At 54.0% G+C, this 12,678-nt stretch overlaps 1 protein-coding gene across 3 annotated transcripts in view; it reads right to left on the bottom strand.

The window, feature by feature from the left end:
- Positions 1 to 12,678, bottom strand: part of SCUBE3 (signal peptide, CUB domain and EGF like domain containing 3) — a 30,092-nt gene that overhangs the window by 14,169 nt on the left and 3,245 nt on the right. For all 3 annotated transcript variants that reach the window (XM_042884280.1, XM_042884282.1, XM_042884281.1), the window contains exons 2-6: positions 7,342 to 7,464; positions 6,413 to 6,538; positions 3,591 to 3,725; positions 1,978 to 2,103; positions 1,096 to 1,212 (exon numbers count right to left, since the gene is read on the bottom strand). In XM_042884280.1, coding sequence (XP_042740214.1) covers positions 1,096 to 1,212; positions 1,978 to 2,103; positions 3,591 to 3,725; positions 6,413 to 6,538; positions 7,342 to 7,464 — 627 coding nt within the window. The remainder of the gene's footprint in view (positions 1 to 1,095; positions 1,213 to 1,977; positions 2,104 to 3,590; positions 3,726 to 6,412; positions 6,539 to 7,341; positions 7,465 to 12,678) is intronic.

Here is a 12,678-nt window from a genome sequence, read left to right as displayed (position 1 = left end):
TCCATCAAACAGAGCCCTGTGGAGCATCACCCTTTGGGCAGCACCCTGGTGCCCCGTGCACACAGACAGCGAATGAGTGGGCTGCTAAATAACCCTGCTGGGTGCCGAGCTGGGGTGGGATGCAGCAAGCAGGGAGAAGATGCCTGCAATAGAGCAAGCCCCACTCAGCTCCCTGCTGCCCTAAGGACAAGGTACAGCATCACATAGAGCCAGCTGGGAGTGGGCAGGTGCTCTGCTGGGGGCACAGTGCTGCAGGGGATGGACCCTGACCCCCAGTTCAGGTCAGAGCTTGGGGAGTGCAGAGCAATCCCTGTGCCATGAGCAGCCCAAAGCTGGCTGCTGCCTCCAGTCACTCTCAACCCCTTTTAATTATTTTGCAATAAGAACTGAAATGTCTGGAGCAATTTGTGGACTTAATCACTCCCCAAATGTAACATTTTTTTTAAATCAAATCAGCTGTCAAGCAGCGCAAGCGTCTGAAACCAGTAAAACTTCTATCTCTGTTTGATGTTTCCCAGTTTGAAAACACATACAGGAAAAGGATGCTTTTGGGGATGGTTGGGCTCTCGGGGCTGTTGGTTGCTTGCTATTATTTTTTCTTCTGCAAGACAATTGTTCCTGAGCCGAGAGCCCACGATGCCAAGTTGGGATGGAGCGCGCGCATCCAAATTGGTCCCCTCCAGCTTCCTCCCTGCTGCTGTTGGATGGAGGTGGTGGCACCACGGGGACAGTGACAATTGCTGCTGTGAGGGACATCACCACCCCTTTCCCTCCTGCAGCACGAAGGCAGGTGGGGACCTCAGCACAATGAGTCACAACACATTTGTTCCCATGTTTCCCCCACCCAGAGCATCCCCAAAGCCACTCTCGCTCCCAGTGGATCACTTTGTTCCATGCCTGTGGTGGTGACACGGCACCAAGCCTATGGATGCACGCAGCATCCCACAATGAGCTGCTCCAACCTCAGCCTCAAACTTCTGGCAGAAGGAACTGCCCCATCCCCAAAGCACTCCTTTACCCAAAGGCACATTGCTCAGGGACAGAGCAAGCAGCCCCGAGCCCCAGCGTGATCCCTTGTGGGGACTCTGCACCCACCTATGCAGGTGACGCCGTCAGAGTGCAGCAAGAACTTGACGTGGCAGCCACACTTGGGACCCTGGTCCGTGTCATCACATGTGTGTTGGCAGCCACCGTTCCCGTAGTTGCACGTCACTGAGGGGGACAAAGCACAGGGGTCACTATGGGGGAAACAACCCACAACCCCTTTTCTCCCCACGTCCCCCCTCCTTCCAGGCTGGGTGGCACAGAGCTGCTTGGGGAACCTCAGCCAGGTCCTAAGACACGTTCCTCCCTCTTAGATAATTTCTAAAACCCTTTAGTTTTCCCAGCAGGATCTTGGCAGATAAAAACCCCTGGGTGGTTATGTGGATATTTTTTTTTGAGATTTACTAAATGCCACCAGTAGACTTGGTGGAAGGGGACCCACTGACACAGGGGCACAGTGAGATCTCCAGGATGACTCAGGTGCTCCCCTGCCAGCTCTCCCAGGGCGTGCTTTGCCTTTAACTTGGAAGGAAAACAGCTCCATAGGATTAAAACTGTGTCTCATCAGCAATTTTAGATGTTTGCTGCAAGACAGCGAGCAAGCAGCAAAATAAAAACAATTGCATAAAGACAGAAATATATATTTAATAGCCTGGCAGTGCCAGCAAGATCCTGGCAGGAGATCACACGGGCTGAGAGCACCCTGTGCCCCGGGGAGAGGATTCCTGAGCTCCCCCTGTGCCAATCACATTCCCTCTGCTCATCTTCCTCATGGGAAAACCAAGCTGGTGTGACATGGATAGAGGGTGCTGCACACACAGTGCCAATTCAGGCTGCTCGTGGTGGAGTTAGGGCTTTGCAGCAGGGCTGGGGTGGGTCTGTGCCATCGGAACAAAGCCGCAGAGTGGGACTGGGCTCTCCACCCCTCCTTACGTTTGCAGTCACGTTGGTTCTTGGTGAGCTCGAAGCCCGGGCGGCACTCGCAGGCGATGCCCCCCTTGGGGGTCTCTCGGCAGATGTGGGCGCAGCCGTGGTTCTTGTTCATGCAGTTCATTCCTTCTAAAGGAAAAAAGGAAGCAAAGAAAAGCTCCAGAAGGTCACCAGCACCGAGGATTGCTCTCCTCCTCCTCTCCACCCTCTGCGCCCAGCAGCACGGTGGGGGTGGAGGGATGGGGGTTTGAGGCAGCTGGTTTTTGCTACAAAGGGAAGGTTTCTTTTTGGATCTTATCAAAACTGATGGCTCTTTGTGCCAAGGGCTCCTGGCCCGGCAGCATTTCACTGCTGTGCATCTGCTTGAAGTGAGGAGGGAGAGAGGGGAAAGGAGAGAGCGCAAAAGAAACGCAGAGAGTGCAGAGGGAAAGGAGTCAGCCTGCCAGAATCAGAGAGAGGGAAGGAGAAGGGAGACGCAGTGCTGGCAAGGACCCCAGAAGGAAGAAAGCAGCCGTAAGAGTGAGATTTAGCTCTCTGACGCTGAATGCTTCAGTCCTGGCAGTGCCTGAGCCAGGAGTAAAGTCAGGGCGACCAACACTCAGTCCCAAAGGCTCCCAGCTCCCCAAGTCCTGGGCTCACAACCCAGGGATCAGCTCCCAGCCGCTCACCCCTTCTCTTCACTCCAAAACCTGAGTGAAGGGAGCACACAGGCAACATCCACAGGGCTGACCTCGGGATGCAGAACCCACATGGCCCTCCCAGCACTGATGATGCTCTGCAGATGCTCAGCTCAAAAATGGGCTCCAAAAGGCAGCACCTGTGTCCCTGCCTGCAGTGGGGCCACCCACGGCGGCACTGATCTCATCCCTGCCAGGCACACACATGGGATGGGGACATAGAAATGCCACTGAGCCATCCCAGCCTGGGCAAGATACCCCAGGGAGCACAAGGGATCAGCACAGCTGGGAAGGAGGAAAGTGAAACCCATGCGGCCGTTTTGCCAAGTGGCAGAGATAAAAATCAGCAGAGATGCAAAAACAAAACAAAACAAAACAAAACAAAAAACCCTCTCTCTCATTTCCTCATATTTTGGCGAAGAGCTCGCTCCAGACGGCAGCAATTTAGAGCTGATATCAAGACAGAAGGATTGGTGCTGCGCAAGACCCGGCAGGAAAGGATGCGTTTCGCAGAGTGGCGCGGGGAGCTCCTGGTACCTTTTGTTTAATAAAAGGCTCTGGCCACGAGATTAGCGTCCTCCATTTGGTATTATTGAGCTTGATTAAGGGGCCTGCAAGGGTTTTGCTCTGGGATGTTTATTAGCCCTGCAGTGTCCTCTCGCCGTGTGCTTGTGCCAAGTTTGCTTTTAAATTCGCAGCGCTCCCAGCGCCGAGGGGGGTCAGGAAGCAGCACCAGAGCTGTGCACTGTGCAGGGCTGAGCGTGGGAGCCCAGCAACCACTCCTTCAACAACCACTCCCCAGTCACCACCCCAAGCAAAAAGTGACACTGCTCCTTGTGACCGGATCTGAGCGATATATCTGAGGTTATCCCACAGCCCCAAAGTGGGATCCCACCTTGGAGGTGGGCAGTCAGGGCTCAGGAGGTGCCAAGCACTGACCTTCAGGGCGCTGGATGCAAGTGTGCTGGTTGTCACTGAGGAAGAAGCCCTCCCGGCAGAAGCACTCATAGCTGCCCATCATGTTGACGCAGGTCTGCTGGCAGCCGCCGTTGCCCTCTGAGCACTCATCCAGGTCTGCAAAGGGAAGGAGATGGAGGTGAGAGTGGTTCTGCAGCACCGAATGGAATGGGACGGGAACGTGCTGTGCAGCAAACAGTTTCTGCTTTGCATCCTTGGTCCCCCAGCTAGAAGAAAGGGCGCTGCTGAGTGCTGCAGGGGATGAAGCCAAGGCACATCCAGGGGTGGATTTCAGAGGCCACACAGCTTCTCCAGGAGCAAAAAATGTGGTGGCCCCATTTTGCAGATGAGAACACCAACCCACAGAGAAAGGGGTTCTCCTTGTCCCAGATCCCTGGGCAGACTGTGCCCCTCTGTCTGCTGCTGGTGGGGAAGCGCCTGGACTTCATTATGGGGAACCCTAGCCCAGAGCAGGGACAATTACTTCTAAGGAGACTCAAATCCCCTGCAGCATCCCAGCTTGGGAAGGAGGCAGAGATGAAAACCTCAGCCTGAGTGCTGCAGGATCAGTGCCACAGCCCCACATCACTGTGTCCCTGTCCTCTGCGGGCTCATAGTCCACGTGGGGGCACAGAGCTTGACCGAACTCCTTGCTTTTGGGATGAATACACCTCGAGCACTGCACTGTGCTGCTGCAGCCCAGGGATGCTCAGAGCAGGGCTGAGCCCTGGCTGTGAGATGTCACCAAGCAGTGGCACCGCCTGAGGCCTCTGGAGGACAAACCAGGACATCCCATGCGACGACAGAGGGCTCCCAGCTTCCCCCAGGGCTTGTCCCAGCCAAGCACCGTCCTGCAGATGCCAGCAACTCTCCTCAAATCCCCTGTTTATAACAAGGGCTTAACATCTTGCGACGTCTCCTTCAAGGTCTACACAAAAATGAGGAGGCAGCTGTTCCAAACCGAGGGCTGAAACGAGACCCCGCTGCTCTAATACCTATTTTATGAAATGTAACGGAGGCAGGCAGGAGTCAGAAGGCCCCGTATCAGGACGAGGGCTTGAATTCCTGTCCTGGTTCAAAAGGTCACCCAAGGAGGGGATGCTCAGTGGCTGCTGCACACCCCAACCTAGCAATGACCCATCAGCACCTGGCAGGAGCTGGACCTCTCCCGCAGCTCTCCCTGGGAATAGCTGAGGGCTATTTGGTGCATAGAGCACGGGCTCCTGGGTCCTCCTCTCCATTTGGGCACTCCTAAGCCTAGGCAGAACGCTCGCTTTGCTTCTGCCTTCCAGTCAAATGGGGGTGGGAAAAGCATGCCTATGGTTGGGGTGGATGAGGGTAGGGAAAACCCCCTGGGCCTCATCCCTGCAGAGAGAAAAAAATAATAATAATTTAAGAAAAAGAGGGTATCAACATCGTCCTCTGCAGAATGGGCTCCAAAGGGTAAATTCATGCTGTCCTGGAAGCAAAGCAGCATGGATGAGATGCTTCATTGGGATGAGCTGTGGAAGGGCTGCAGGGATGCAGGGCTGCCCCGCGCCCGCTGCTCCCCTCCCACCCCGCTCTGTAAACACATGACGTCTGTGGCTCGCCGAGCCCAGCTTCCCTTTCTTCTCCTTGGGCTCATCCTCCCCAGGGTGGGGAAGGCAGGGCCGCCCGCCTGCGCTCTCTCCAGCTGTGTAAATCTCCCCCTTCACCAAGGAGCCTGCAAAGTTCCCGGTGATGGCAGTTAATGCGAAGCGTATGTGTCCAGAATCCCTTTCCCTTCCTCCCTCTAACGATGAGCTCATTAATGACCGCGCTGCAGACACTAATTAGCAAATAGCACGCCGCAGTCCGGGGTGGGGGAGGTGGGCGGCCGGGTGCCCCTGCGGGCGCTGCGGAAGGAAGGGGGCGTTGGGATGCGGGCAGCGCGGCTGCACCGAGGATTCGGCCGTGCCGCAGCCGGATGGAGCTCGGGGCAGCGCGAGGATGCGCAGCTCTCCGTAGGCAGATGCTGGGTTTGTCTTGGCCTCAGGATTATTTACCCAGTCCTTTCACCGGCTCACATCTCCACCATATTTGCTCTTAACTCATCTATTTTGGCAGGTGCAGGGCTGACCTCAAGCACAAGCGCCCAGGAGAGCCCTGCAGGCTGGTCCTGCCTCCGGCAGCACAGCAGCACGCGCTGCTTCCATCCATTGGCCCCAAACCCAGCAGTGGAGAAGGCCTCCAGTTCCACCTTGCCCAAACATATGGATGATCCCTATCCAGTTTTGTCCTGGCACCCAAGCATCCCCATCATGCAATGGGAAGCAATGCCATCCCCATCCCTGGAGAGCTGTCGCTGCACAAAACATCTCCGGTGCCTCTGCTGTCAGCAGCTCTCCCAGACACCACACCTGAAATATGCAACTCGCAGATTATCTCCTTTCAGCACCAGCAATGTAACAGCCTGGAATGGAGGCTGTTTGCATTGCCGCTCCTTAGGGCAATGCAAACCAGTGGGATTGTGGCAGGTGCAAGGATGAGGCTTGCAGGATGGAGTGAAGTGCACAGGGGTCTTGGCCCTCTGCAAGCACAGAGGGAAAAAACAGGGCTGTGCCTGCTTTATCTGCATACTAGCTTCCCATTCACATGCAAGCTGTTGGTGCTTGCACACTCTTAAGTCTGCTGGGTTTGAGCTCTTTGCAGGCTGCCATTACCTTGGTTTCTTGGCAAAAGCAAAAATGCTGAGGCCATTTAAGCAGCAGCTTCAGCTAGCAGCAAACCTTGGCACAACAAACCCTACCACAAAGCCATCCCTGAGCCAGCCCAGCACTCACCCAGGCAGTTGTGGCCATCGTGTGCCAGGCGGAAGCCATCGTAGCAGGTGCAGCGGTAGTTCCCAGGGATGTTGACACACTCGTGGACGCAGCCTGCGTTGTCCTCCCGTTCACATTCATCCACATCTGCAGAGAAAGGAGGGCAGGGAGCTGCAGGGAGCATGGCTCTGCTGTGTGCCCCAGTCCCAGCCTGGTCCCTGCCCCAGCTCAGGTGTCACCCTGTGGTCCCTGCTGCTGCTCGCCAGCTCCTGCTGCATCCCTGCACTGCTGCAGGAGCAGAGCCCCACCTGCACCCTTGAGTAATGATCAGCTCTGCGTGCAGCCATCCCTCCTGCTGCAAAATCCCAGCCAAAGGCTGCTCCCCTGCTCTGTACCCAAAAAGTGATGCATGGGAAGGGTATGGCTTCACCTGCCCACACGGAGGTACTTCAAGTCTCAGAACACAGCAGTGCTCTACTGACTGTCCTTCCTGGAGGAAAGCCCCCTCACAAGCCCAGGAACCATTTGGGATTTCCTGAGGGCAGCATGTTTGCGTGCTACCTGAGCTGGGATCTTGCTTTTGTTCCATCACTATTTGTACTCCTCCTGATTCAGGAAGTTTTCTCCTGCCCAGTTCCTGCCTCCTTTCCCTGCTGCATTTGGACACATACATGCTTAAGCTTCTCATGTTTTACCTACTGACCTAATTCTGTAGCTTCTGGGCTGCAAACCCTGCAGGAAGAAAGCCTGGATTTGTTGCAAACAAAGCCCAGCTGACCCTCCAGGGGCCGGAGCAGCACCACTCTTTGCAAACATGGCTGTTTGCAGAGCAGTATCACCACATCATGTTGGTTTGTGTCTAAGAAAATGTTTGTAGTGGGCTGGGGTGGCTCAGCATCCCTCACTGGTGCCTGGGGCTCATTGGAGGGGCTCCCACAGCACATCCTTACCTTTACAGTGCTTCCCATCACCGGTGTAGCCAGACTTGCAGATACACTTGTAGGACTTGGGTGTGTTCTGGCAGATAGCATCAATGTGACAGCTGTCAGTGCCCTCCACACACTCATCCACATCTGCAAGGGGAGAGGAGGTGATGGGAGCAAGAAGTACACAGACCTGTAGCAGCCATGCAGGCTTTCAAGCATCAAAACACAGAGTGGAGAAGAGGAAAGGAAGAATTCTGCTGCTTTGCTTTGCTCCCAATCACTACACCCAGCCCAGTGCAACTGGTGGTGGGTGTGCTCCAGAAAAGCATCACCCGTGCACCCTCTCTCCTTAAAGCTCCCCTGGGAGCCAGTGATCATTTCACACAGCTGAGGGAAGCAGTGCTCAGACACCAGAAGTCCAGGCTGGAACCAGCCCAGCTAGAGGTGAAAGCCTCTGTCTCCAATTAGCAGTTTCCTGAGCTGACCAGTCACCCAGATAATCGTCACTGCTCTCTATTCTTAGGCATGGAGGAATGTGTGCAAATTAACAGGGACCACAATAAATAAACCTGAGAGCAGGAACCAGGGAGTGAGAACTGGGAAAAACATCGCAGCTTCCTCAGGAGCACAGCCAAAAGCACAGCTCCCCAAAGGCCCAACACCTCTATGGGCATCGTCCATCCAAACAGTGGGGATGTACTTCACAGCATGGAGGGAATCATCACAGAGCTGTGAGATGGCTGGATTGAAAGGGACCTTAAAGATCATAGAACAATGGGGTTGTTGGGTTGGAAGGGACCTTAAAGATCACAGAACCATGGAATAGTTGGGTTGGAAGGGATTTTAAAGATCATAGAACCACGGAGTGGTTGGGTTGGAAGGGACCTTAAAGATCAGAGAACCATGGGGTTGTTGGGTTGGAACGGACCTTAAAGATCACAGAACCATGGGATGATTGGGCTGGAAGCGACCTCATGGCCCCCTGAGCCCCACTCCTGCTGTGGGCTGGGTGCCTCTCACCAGCTCAGGCTGCCCAGGGCCCCATCTGTGGTCACGGGCACCTCCAGGGTTGGGGCACCCACAGCTCTGAGCAGCAGTGCCTGAGCCTCGCTGCCCTCTGATAGAAAAAAATTCTCTCCTAATATTCAGGAGTAAATCTCCCCTTTTAGTTCTAAATCATTTTCCCTTATCCTACCACCATCTGCCCATGTAAAAAGTCACTCTCCCTCCTGTCTACAAGCTCCTGGCCAGAGCATAAGACTCCAGGCAACAACCTCAGCAACACCCAAGGGCTAACTGTGGCAGGAGGCACGGGGAGCAGAGGTTTTAATAGCACAGAAGAAATGGAGAAGCCTTAGCTGTGTGGGGTGAAGGCTGTGTGGGAGCTGAGCATCATGCACGGACTTGGGGACCTTCAGTGCATCCCACTCTGCCACATCCCATAGGAGGGATTTGGACCCCAAAAACCATGAGCCCAAGGCTGAGAAACTCCCAGCTGCCTTTAAAATCTGTCTCTCTGCAGTGCAAAGAATGCAGGCGCTCCGGGAGGTCCCTGAAGATGTGATGCATACTGGCAAGCCAGCAGAGGCTGGGCAGCCCCAGAGGAATGCCGGGATGGAGGCCACGGCCACAGGAGCAAAGGGCTGAGCACTCTCCGGCCACCATGGGGTTTTTTTGCAGGGAGATGTGAGTCATCCTTGCACCAGGGAGGCAGCACGTGCCTGTGCATTGTATAAATATTTACAGCACGCATTCATATTTGTTGTTTGACATTAGCCATGGCCCGCGGCCACCAGCGCCTCCCTCGGGCCATTAATCACGGGCTGGGGGCTGACCCACCGCAGTGGGAGAGCTGTGGGGTGGTGTGGGGACAGGCACCCACTCTGCAACCCACAGGGACAGCCCTGGTGCCACCACAGGGTGAAGACCCCACACTGCACCAAATGCTGAGCCTCACTGCATCCATCCCTGCTGTCACCTCCCAGCCACGGCAAGGCGGGATGGAGATTGCTGTTGCTGGATGCCCCACTGGGCACCCCATAGACTCCAGGTGTCCACTTCAGCACTCGTGGTGCACGCAGCTCTCAAATCAAAGAGATGTGGTTGGGATGCCCAACGTTGCCCATTTGGCAGACTCAATAGAAACCACAGCCAACGAGTTCAAACCCAACACGTTCAAACCCAAACGCCTCAATCCCTATAGCTGGAGCCACTCACACTCACCAACAGCCAGGTGTGCCCACGGCAGGACAGGGGCTGATGTTCCGCAGCTCCCAAATCTGCCCCAGGTGGGGCTCATCAAATTACGACGGGTAATGGCCTTAACTGGCACCAGTTCAGCTTGGATATTAGGACAAATCCGTCACAGGGCGGTGATGCAGTGGCACAGTCTGCTCAGAGAGTGGTGGGGACCATGAAAAGGCACAGAACTGCAGAGATGTGGCACTGAGGAACGTGGTTATGGGCACGGAGATGGGATGGGGCTGGACTGGCGATCTTTGTGGTCTTTTCCAACTGTAATGATTCCACAGTTCTACGAAATGCTGCAGATCTTTGAGTTTCAGGGGCACAGACGTGGGTGCAGCTCCTCTAGCATCTCTCATGCACAGAGAGGTGGTGCTTCCACTTTGCTCAGCAATAGATGAGCAAAACCTCCCATCGCCGTTCTCTGAAAGCTCCCCAAACGCGAAGCATCCATTGCACACCACAGAGTTGAAATTTTCCCAGCATTTTGCCAGAAATCGCACTTTTTTAGATTTATTTTTCCTATTTTTTTCCCCCTTCTCTGCCCTCAAAGTCAACACAATGAACAATGCGTGTTGTGATGCTGAAAACAATGCCGTGGCTTTCCCTCTCACACATGTATGGGTTTTTTTTTCTATCTTCTTTTTTTTTCTTTTTTTTTCCATTCTGTAACTTCAAAACTCCTCTAACTTTGGAAAGATTACACAGCAGCAAAAGTACAAAAGAAAACATTATAAATTTGCCACTCTGTAATTTTTCCAAAGCTGGAGACATTCTGAAAGGTTACAGGATTAGAAAACGAGGGAAAAAAGGATAAAAAAGTGTGTGTGTGTGGGAAGCATGAATAAATACCTTCCTGGCCACTCCAGGAACCTTCCCATCCTGGCAGGGATCCTACCTTCAGAACACCGAAATCCTGGCTCCTAAGAAAGAGCATCTTTAAGAAACGATGGAGTAAAAATCAAGAAAAAAAAAAAGCCTTCTGAAAAACCCAATTTTTGCATTCTTGTCAATGTAAGGAGCATTTCCCATGGAGCAACTTTGCTGTTGGGACACGCTTTCCTGTGGGAGATTTCCACCTCTGAAAATGCCCGTGGCACTGCTGCAGGTGCTTCCAGCAGCTGCAGAGATGCAAGGGATGAGATTTCCAAGCCAACAGGATGGGAGATTCAACAAAAAGCAATGCCAATATTCCAACTCCATCCGCAGCCACAAAGCCCTCACTGGGGTTCATAGAATCGTAGAATGGTCTGAGTTGGAAGGGATCCTCAAAGATCATCCAATCCAACTCCTCTGTCTTGATACAGGACACCCACAACTCAATCAGGGTGCTCCAGGCCCTGTCCAGTCTGGCCACGGACGTCTCCATGGATGGGGACATCCACCTCCTCTCTGGGCAGCCTGTTCCAGTAGACCCACAGCCACTACCGTAAAAAACCTTTTCCATATATCAACCCAAATTTCCCCTCTTCGAGTTTGAAACCATTTCCCCCTCGTGTTATTACAGAATCACAGAATCTCCAAGGTTGGAAAAGATGTCCAAGATTCCTTAGTCCAACTGTCCACCTACCACCAATGGTTCTCCACTACACCGTGTCACTCAGTACCATATCTAAAGGTTTCTTGAACACATGAATTTCTTGATCCATGGGTCTGCCCCATGGCTCCAGATCTGGGAGGTCAAGTGCCAACCCCAGGCTGGGATTTGGGGTCAGCCCCTTCAGTATTCCAAGCTGCCCTTTTTCAAACTCCAATGGGTGCGCTGTGCCCCAAATCCCCCGAACTGAGGGGTTTTGCACAAGGCAGATCTGCAATGAAGGTGCTACGGCCCATCCAGAGATGTACCCAAGGGTGCCCAGCTCCACCTCTGGATCCAGCCTCAATTTTGGGGCAAAGCCCATTGGGGCTTTGCCCATGCCCTTGGGGTCAGCAGCACAACGCTGAGGCTCTGCCCACAGCACAGCCCTGGAGGAGGTGGCAGCGCCCAGCGCGATGTTTTTTATTCCGTTGTGGGTGGGATTTTCCAGCGCTCGCTGTTGGGCCCCGTTCCGCTCCAGCTGCAGCTTTATTCTCCATTTCAAAGGCAGCCGAAGAAGGCAGACGGTTGCAACGCCACTGCCATTTCGAGAGCTCCCAGAGGACGGCTGCCCCGGCATCGCATCGCGCCCATGGGGATGCAGTGCTCGGAGGGGGGACGGCGCTGGGCGCCCCGGGGCATCCACACCAATGGATGTGTGCACGGCTCCACGTGCCCTCACAGCCTGTGCTGGGCTCTCCCCTCGCTTCCTCGTTAGAAATAATTACAGTAAAGATGCTTTCATCTGCAGGCAGACGGACTGAGTCAACGGAGATGAGCTAAGGTGGCAAAAACCCACTGGGAATTCCGAAACAAACAAAACCTTTTTCACTCTTCTCTCAGCGCTTCAGCGTTTCCTCTCAAATTGGTTTGATTCTTTGTTTTTCTATAGGCAGCCTGTCTGTATAGAGACACGTGTGTAGCTGTTGGCAGAGGCACGGAGTTTCCACTCGGCCTTAATGCCAAATTAAAGCGTTATAACTTCAGTAGCTCTTTTTACTGGGGTATTAATAACCACCTCAGACACCGCGGGGCACTTTATTAATCATTTGTTCTTGGGATGGGGTGGGCGCTGCGGGCACGTTGGCCAAAGATGCATCATCCAAACTGGGAATCCTAGCTCAGGTGCTTGGGGACGGGACGGGCACAGGGGTGGGGATGGGAGATGCAACTGTGGGCTGCGGTGTGCTATGGAGCAATGATGCTGGAGGAGCACAAAAAGGAAGGGAAAAGCATGGGCATGAGCTACAGAGAGGGGTTGAACGGCTCTCCCCATCCACCTGCACTTGGGTGGCTCTTCAGGGGTTGCTCCTGTTGCTCCTTCTGCTTATCGGCTGAGCAAGGCTCGCCTTCCGGAGCATGCTTGTTTTGTGTTTGGGGAGCAACAATCACGGTGGGAAGCAGCCTCTCCAAATCACAGCCGTGAGACAGAGCAAACTTTATTTGCCATCCCAGGCTTCTCCTGAAGCCTCTCGGGGGACTTATAACGCTGGAAGTGAAGGTTAAGGTTATTCATGCATACTTTTTTCCTAAATGGATTA

Source organism: Lagopus leucura, unplaced genomic scaffold (genome assembly GCF_019238085.1).
Source record: "Lagopus leucura isolate 7727_CA_CO unplaced genomic scaffold, USGS_WTPT01 Super-Scaffold_100043, whole genome shotgun sequence".
Taxonomy (NCBI): domain Eukaryota; kingdom Metazoa; phylum Chordata; class Aves; order Galliformes; family Phasianidae; genus Lagopus; species Lagopus leucura.
Note: the sequence above shows the minus strand (reverse complement) of the source record. Positions and strands in the feature narration are given on the sequence as shown.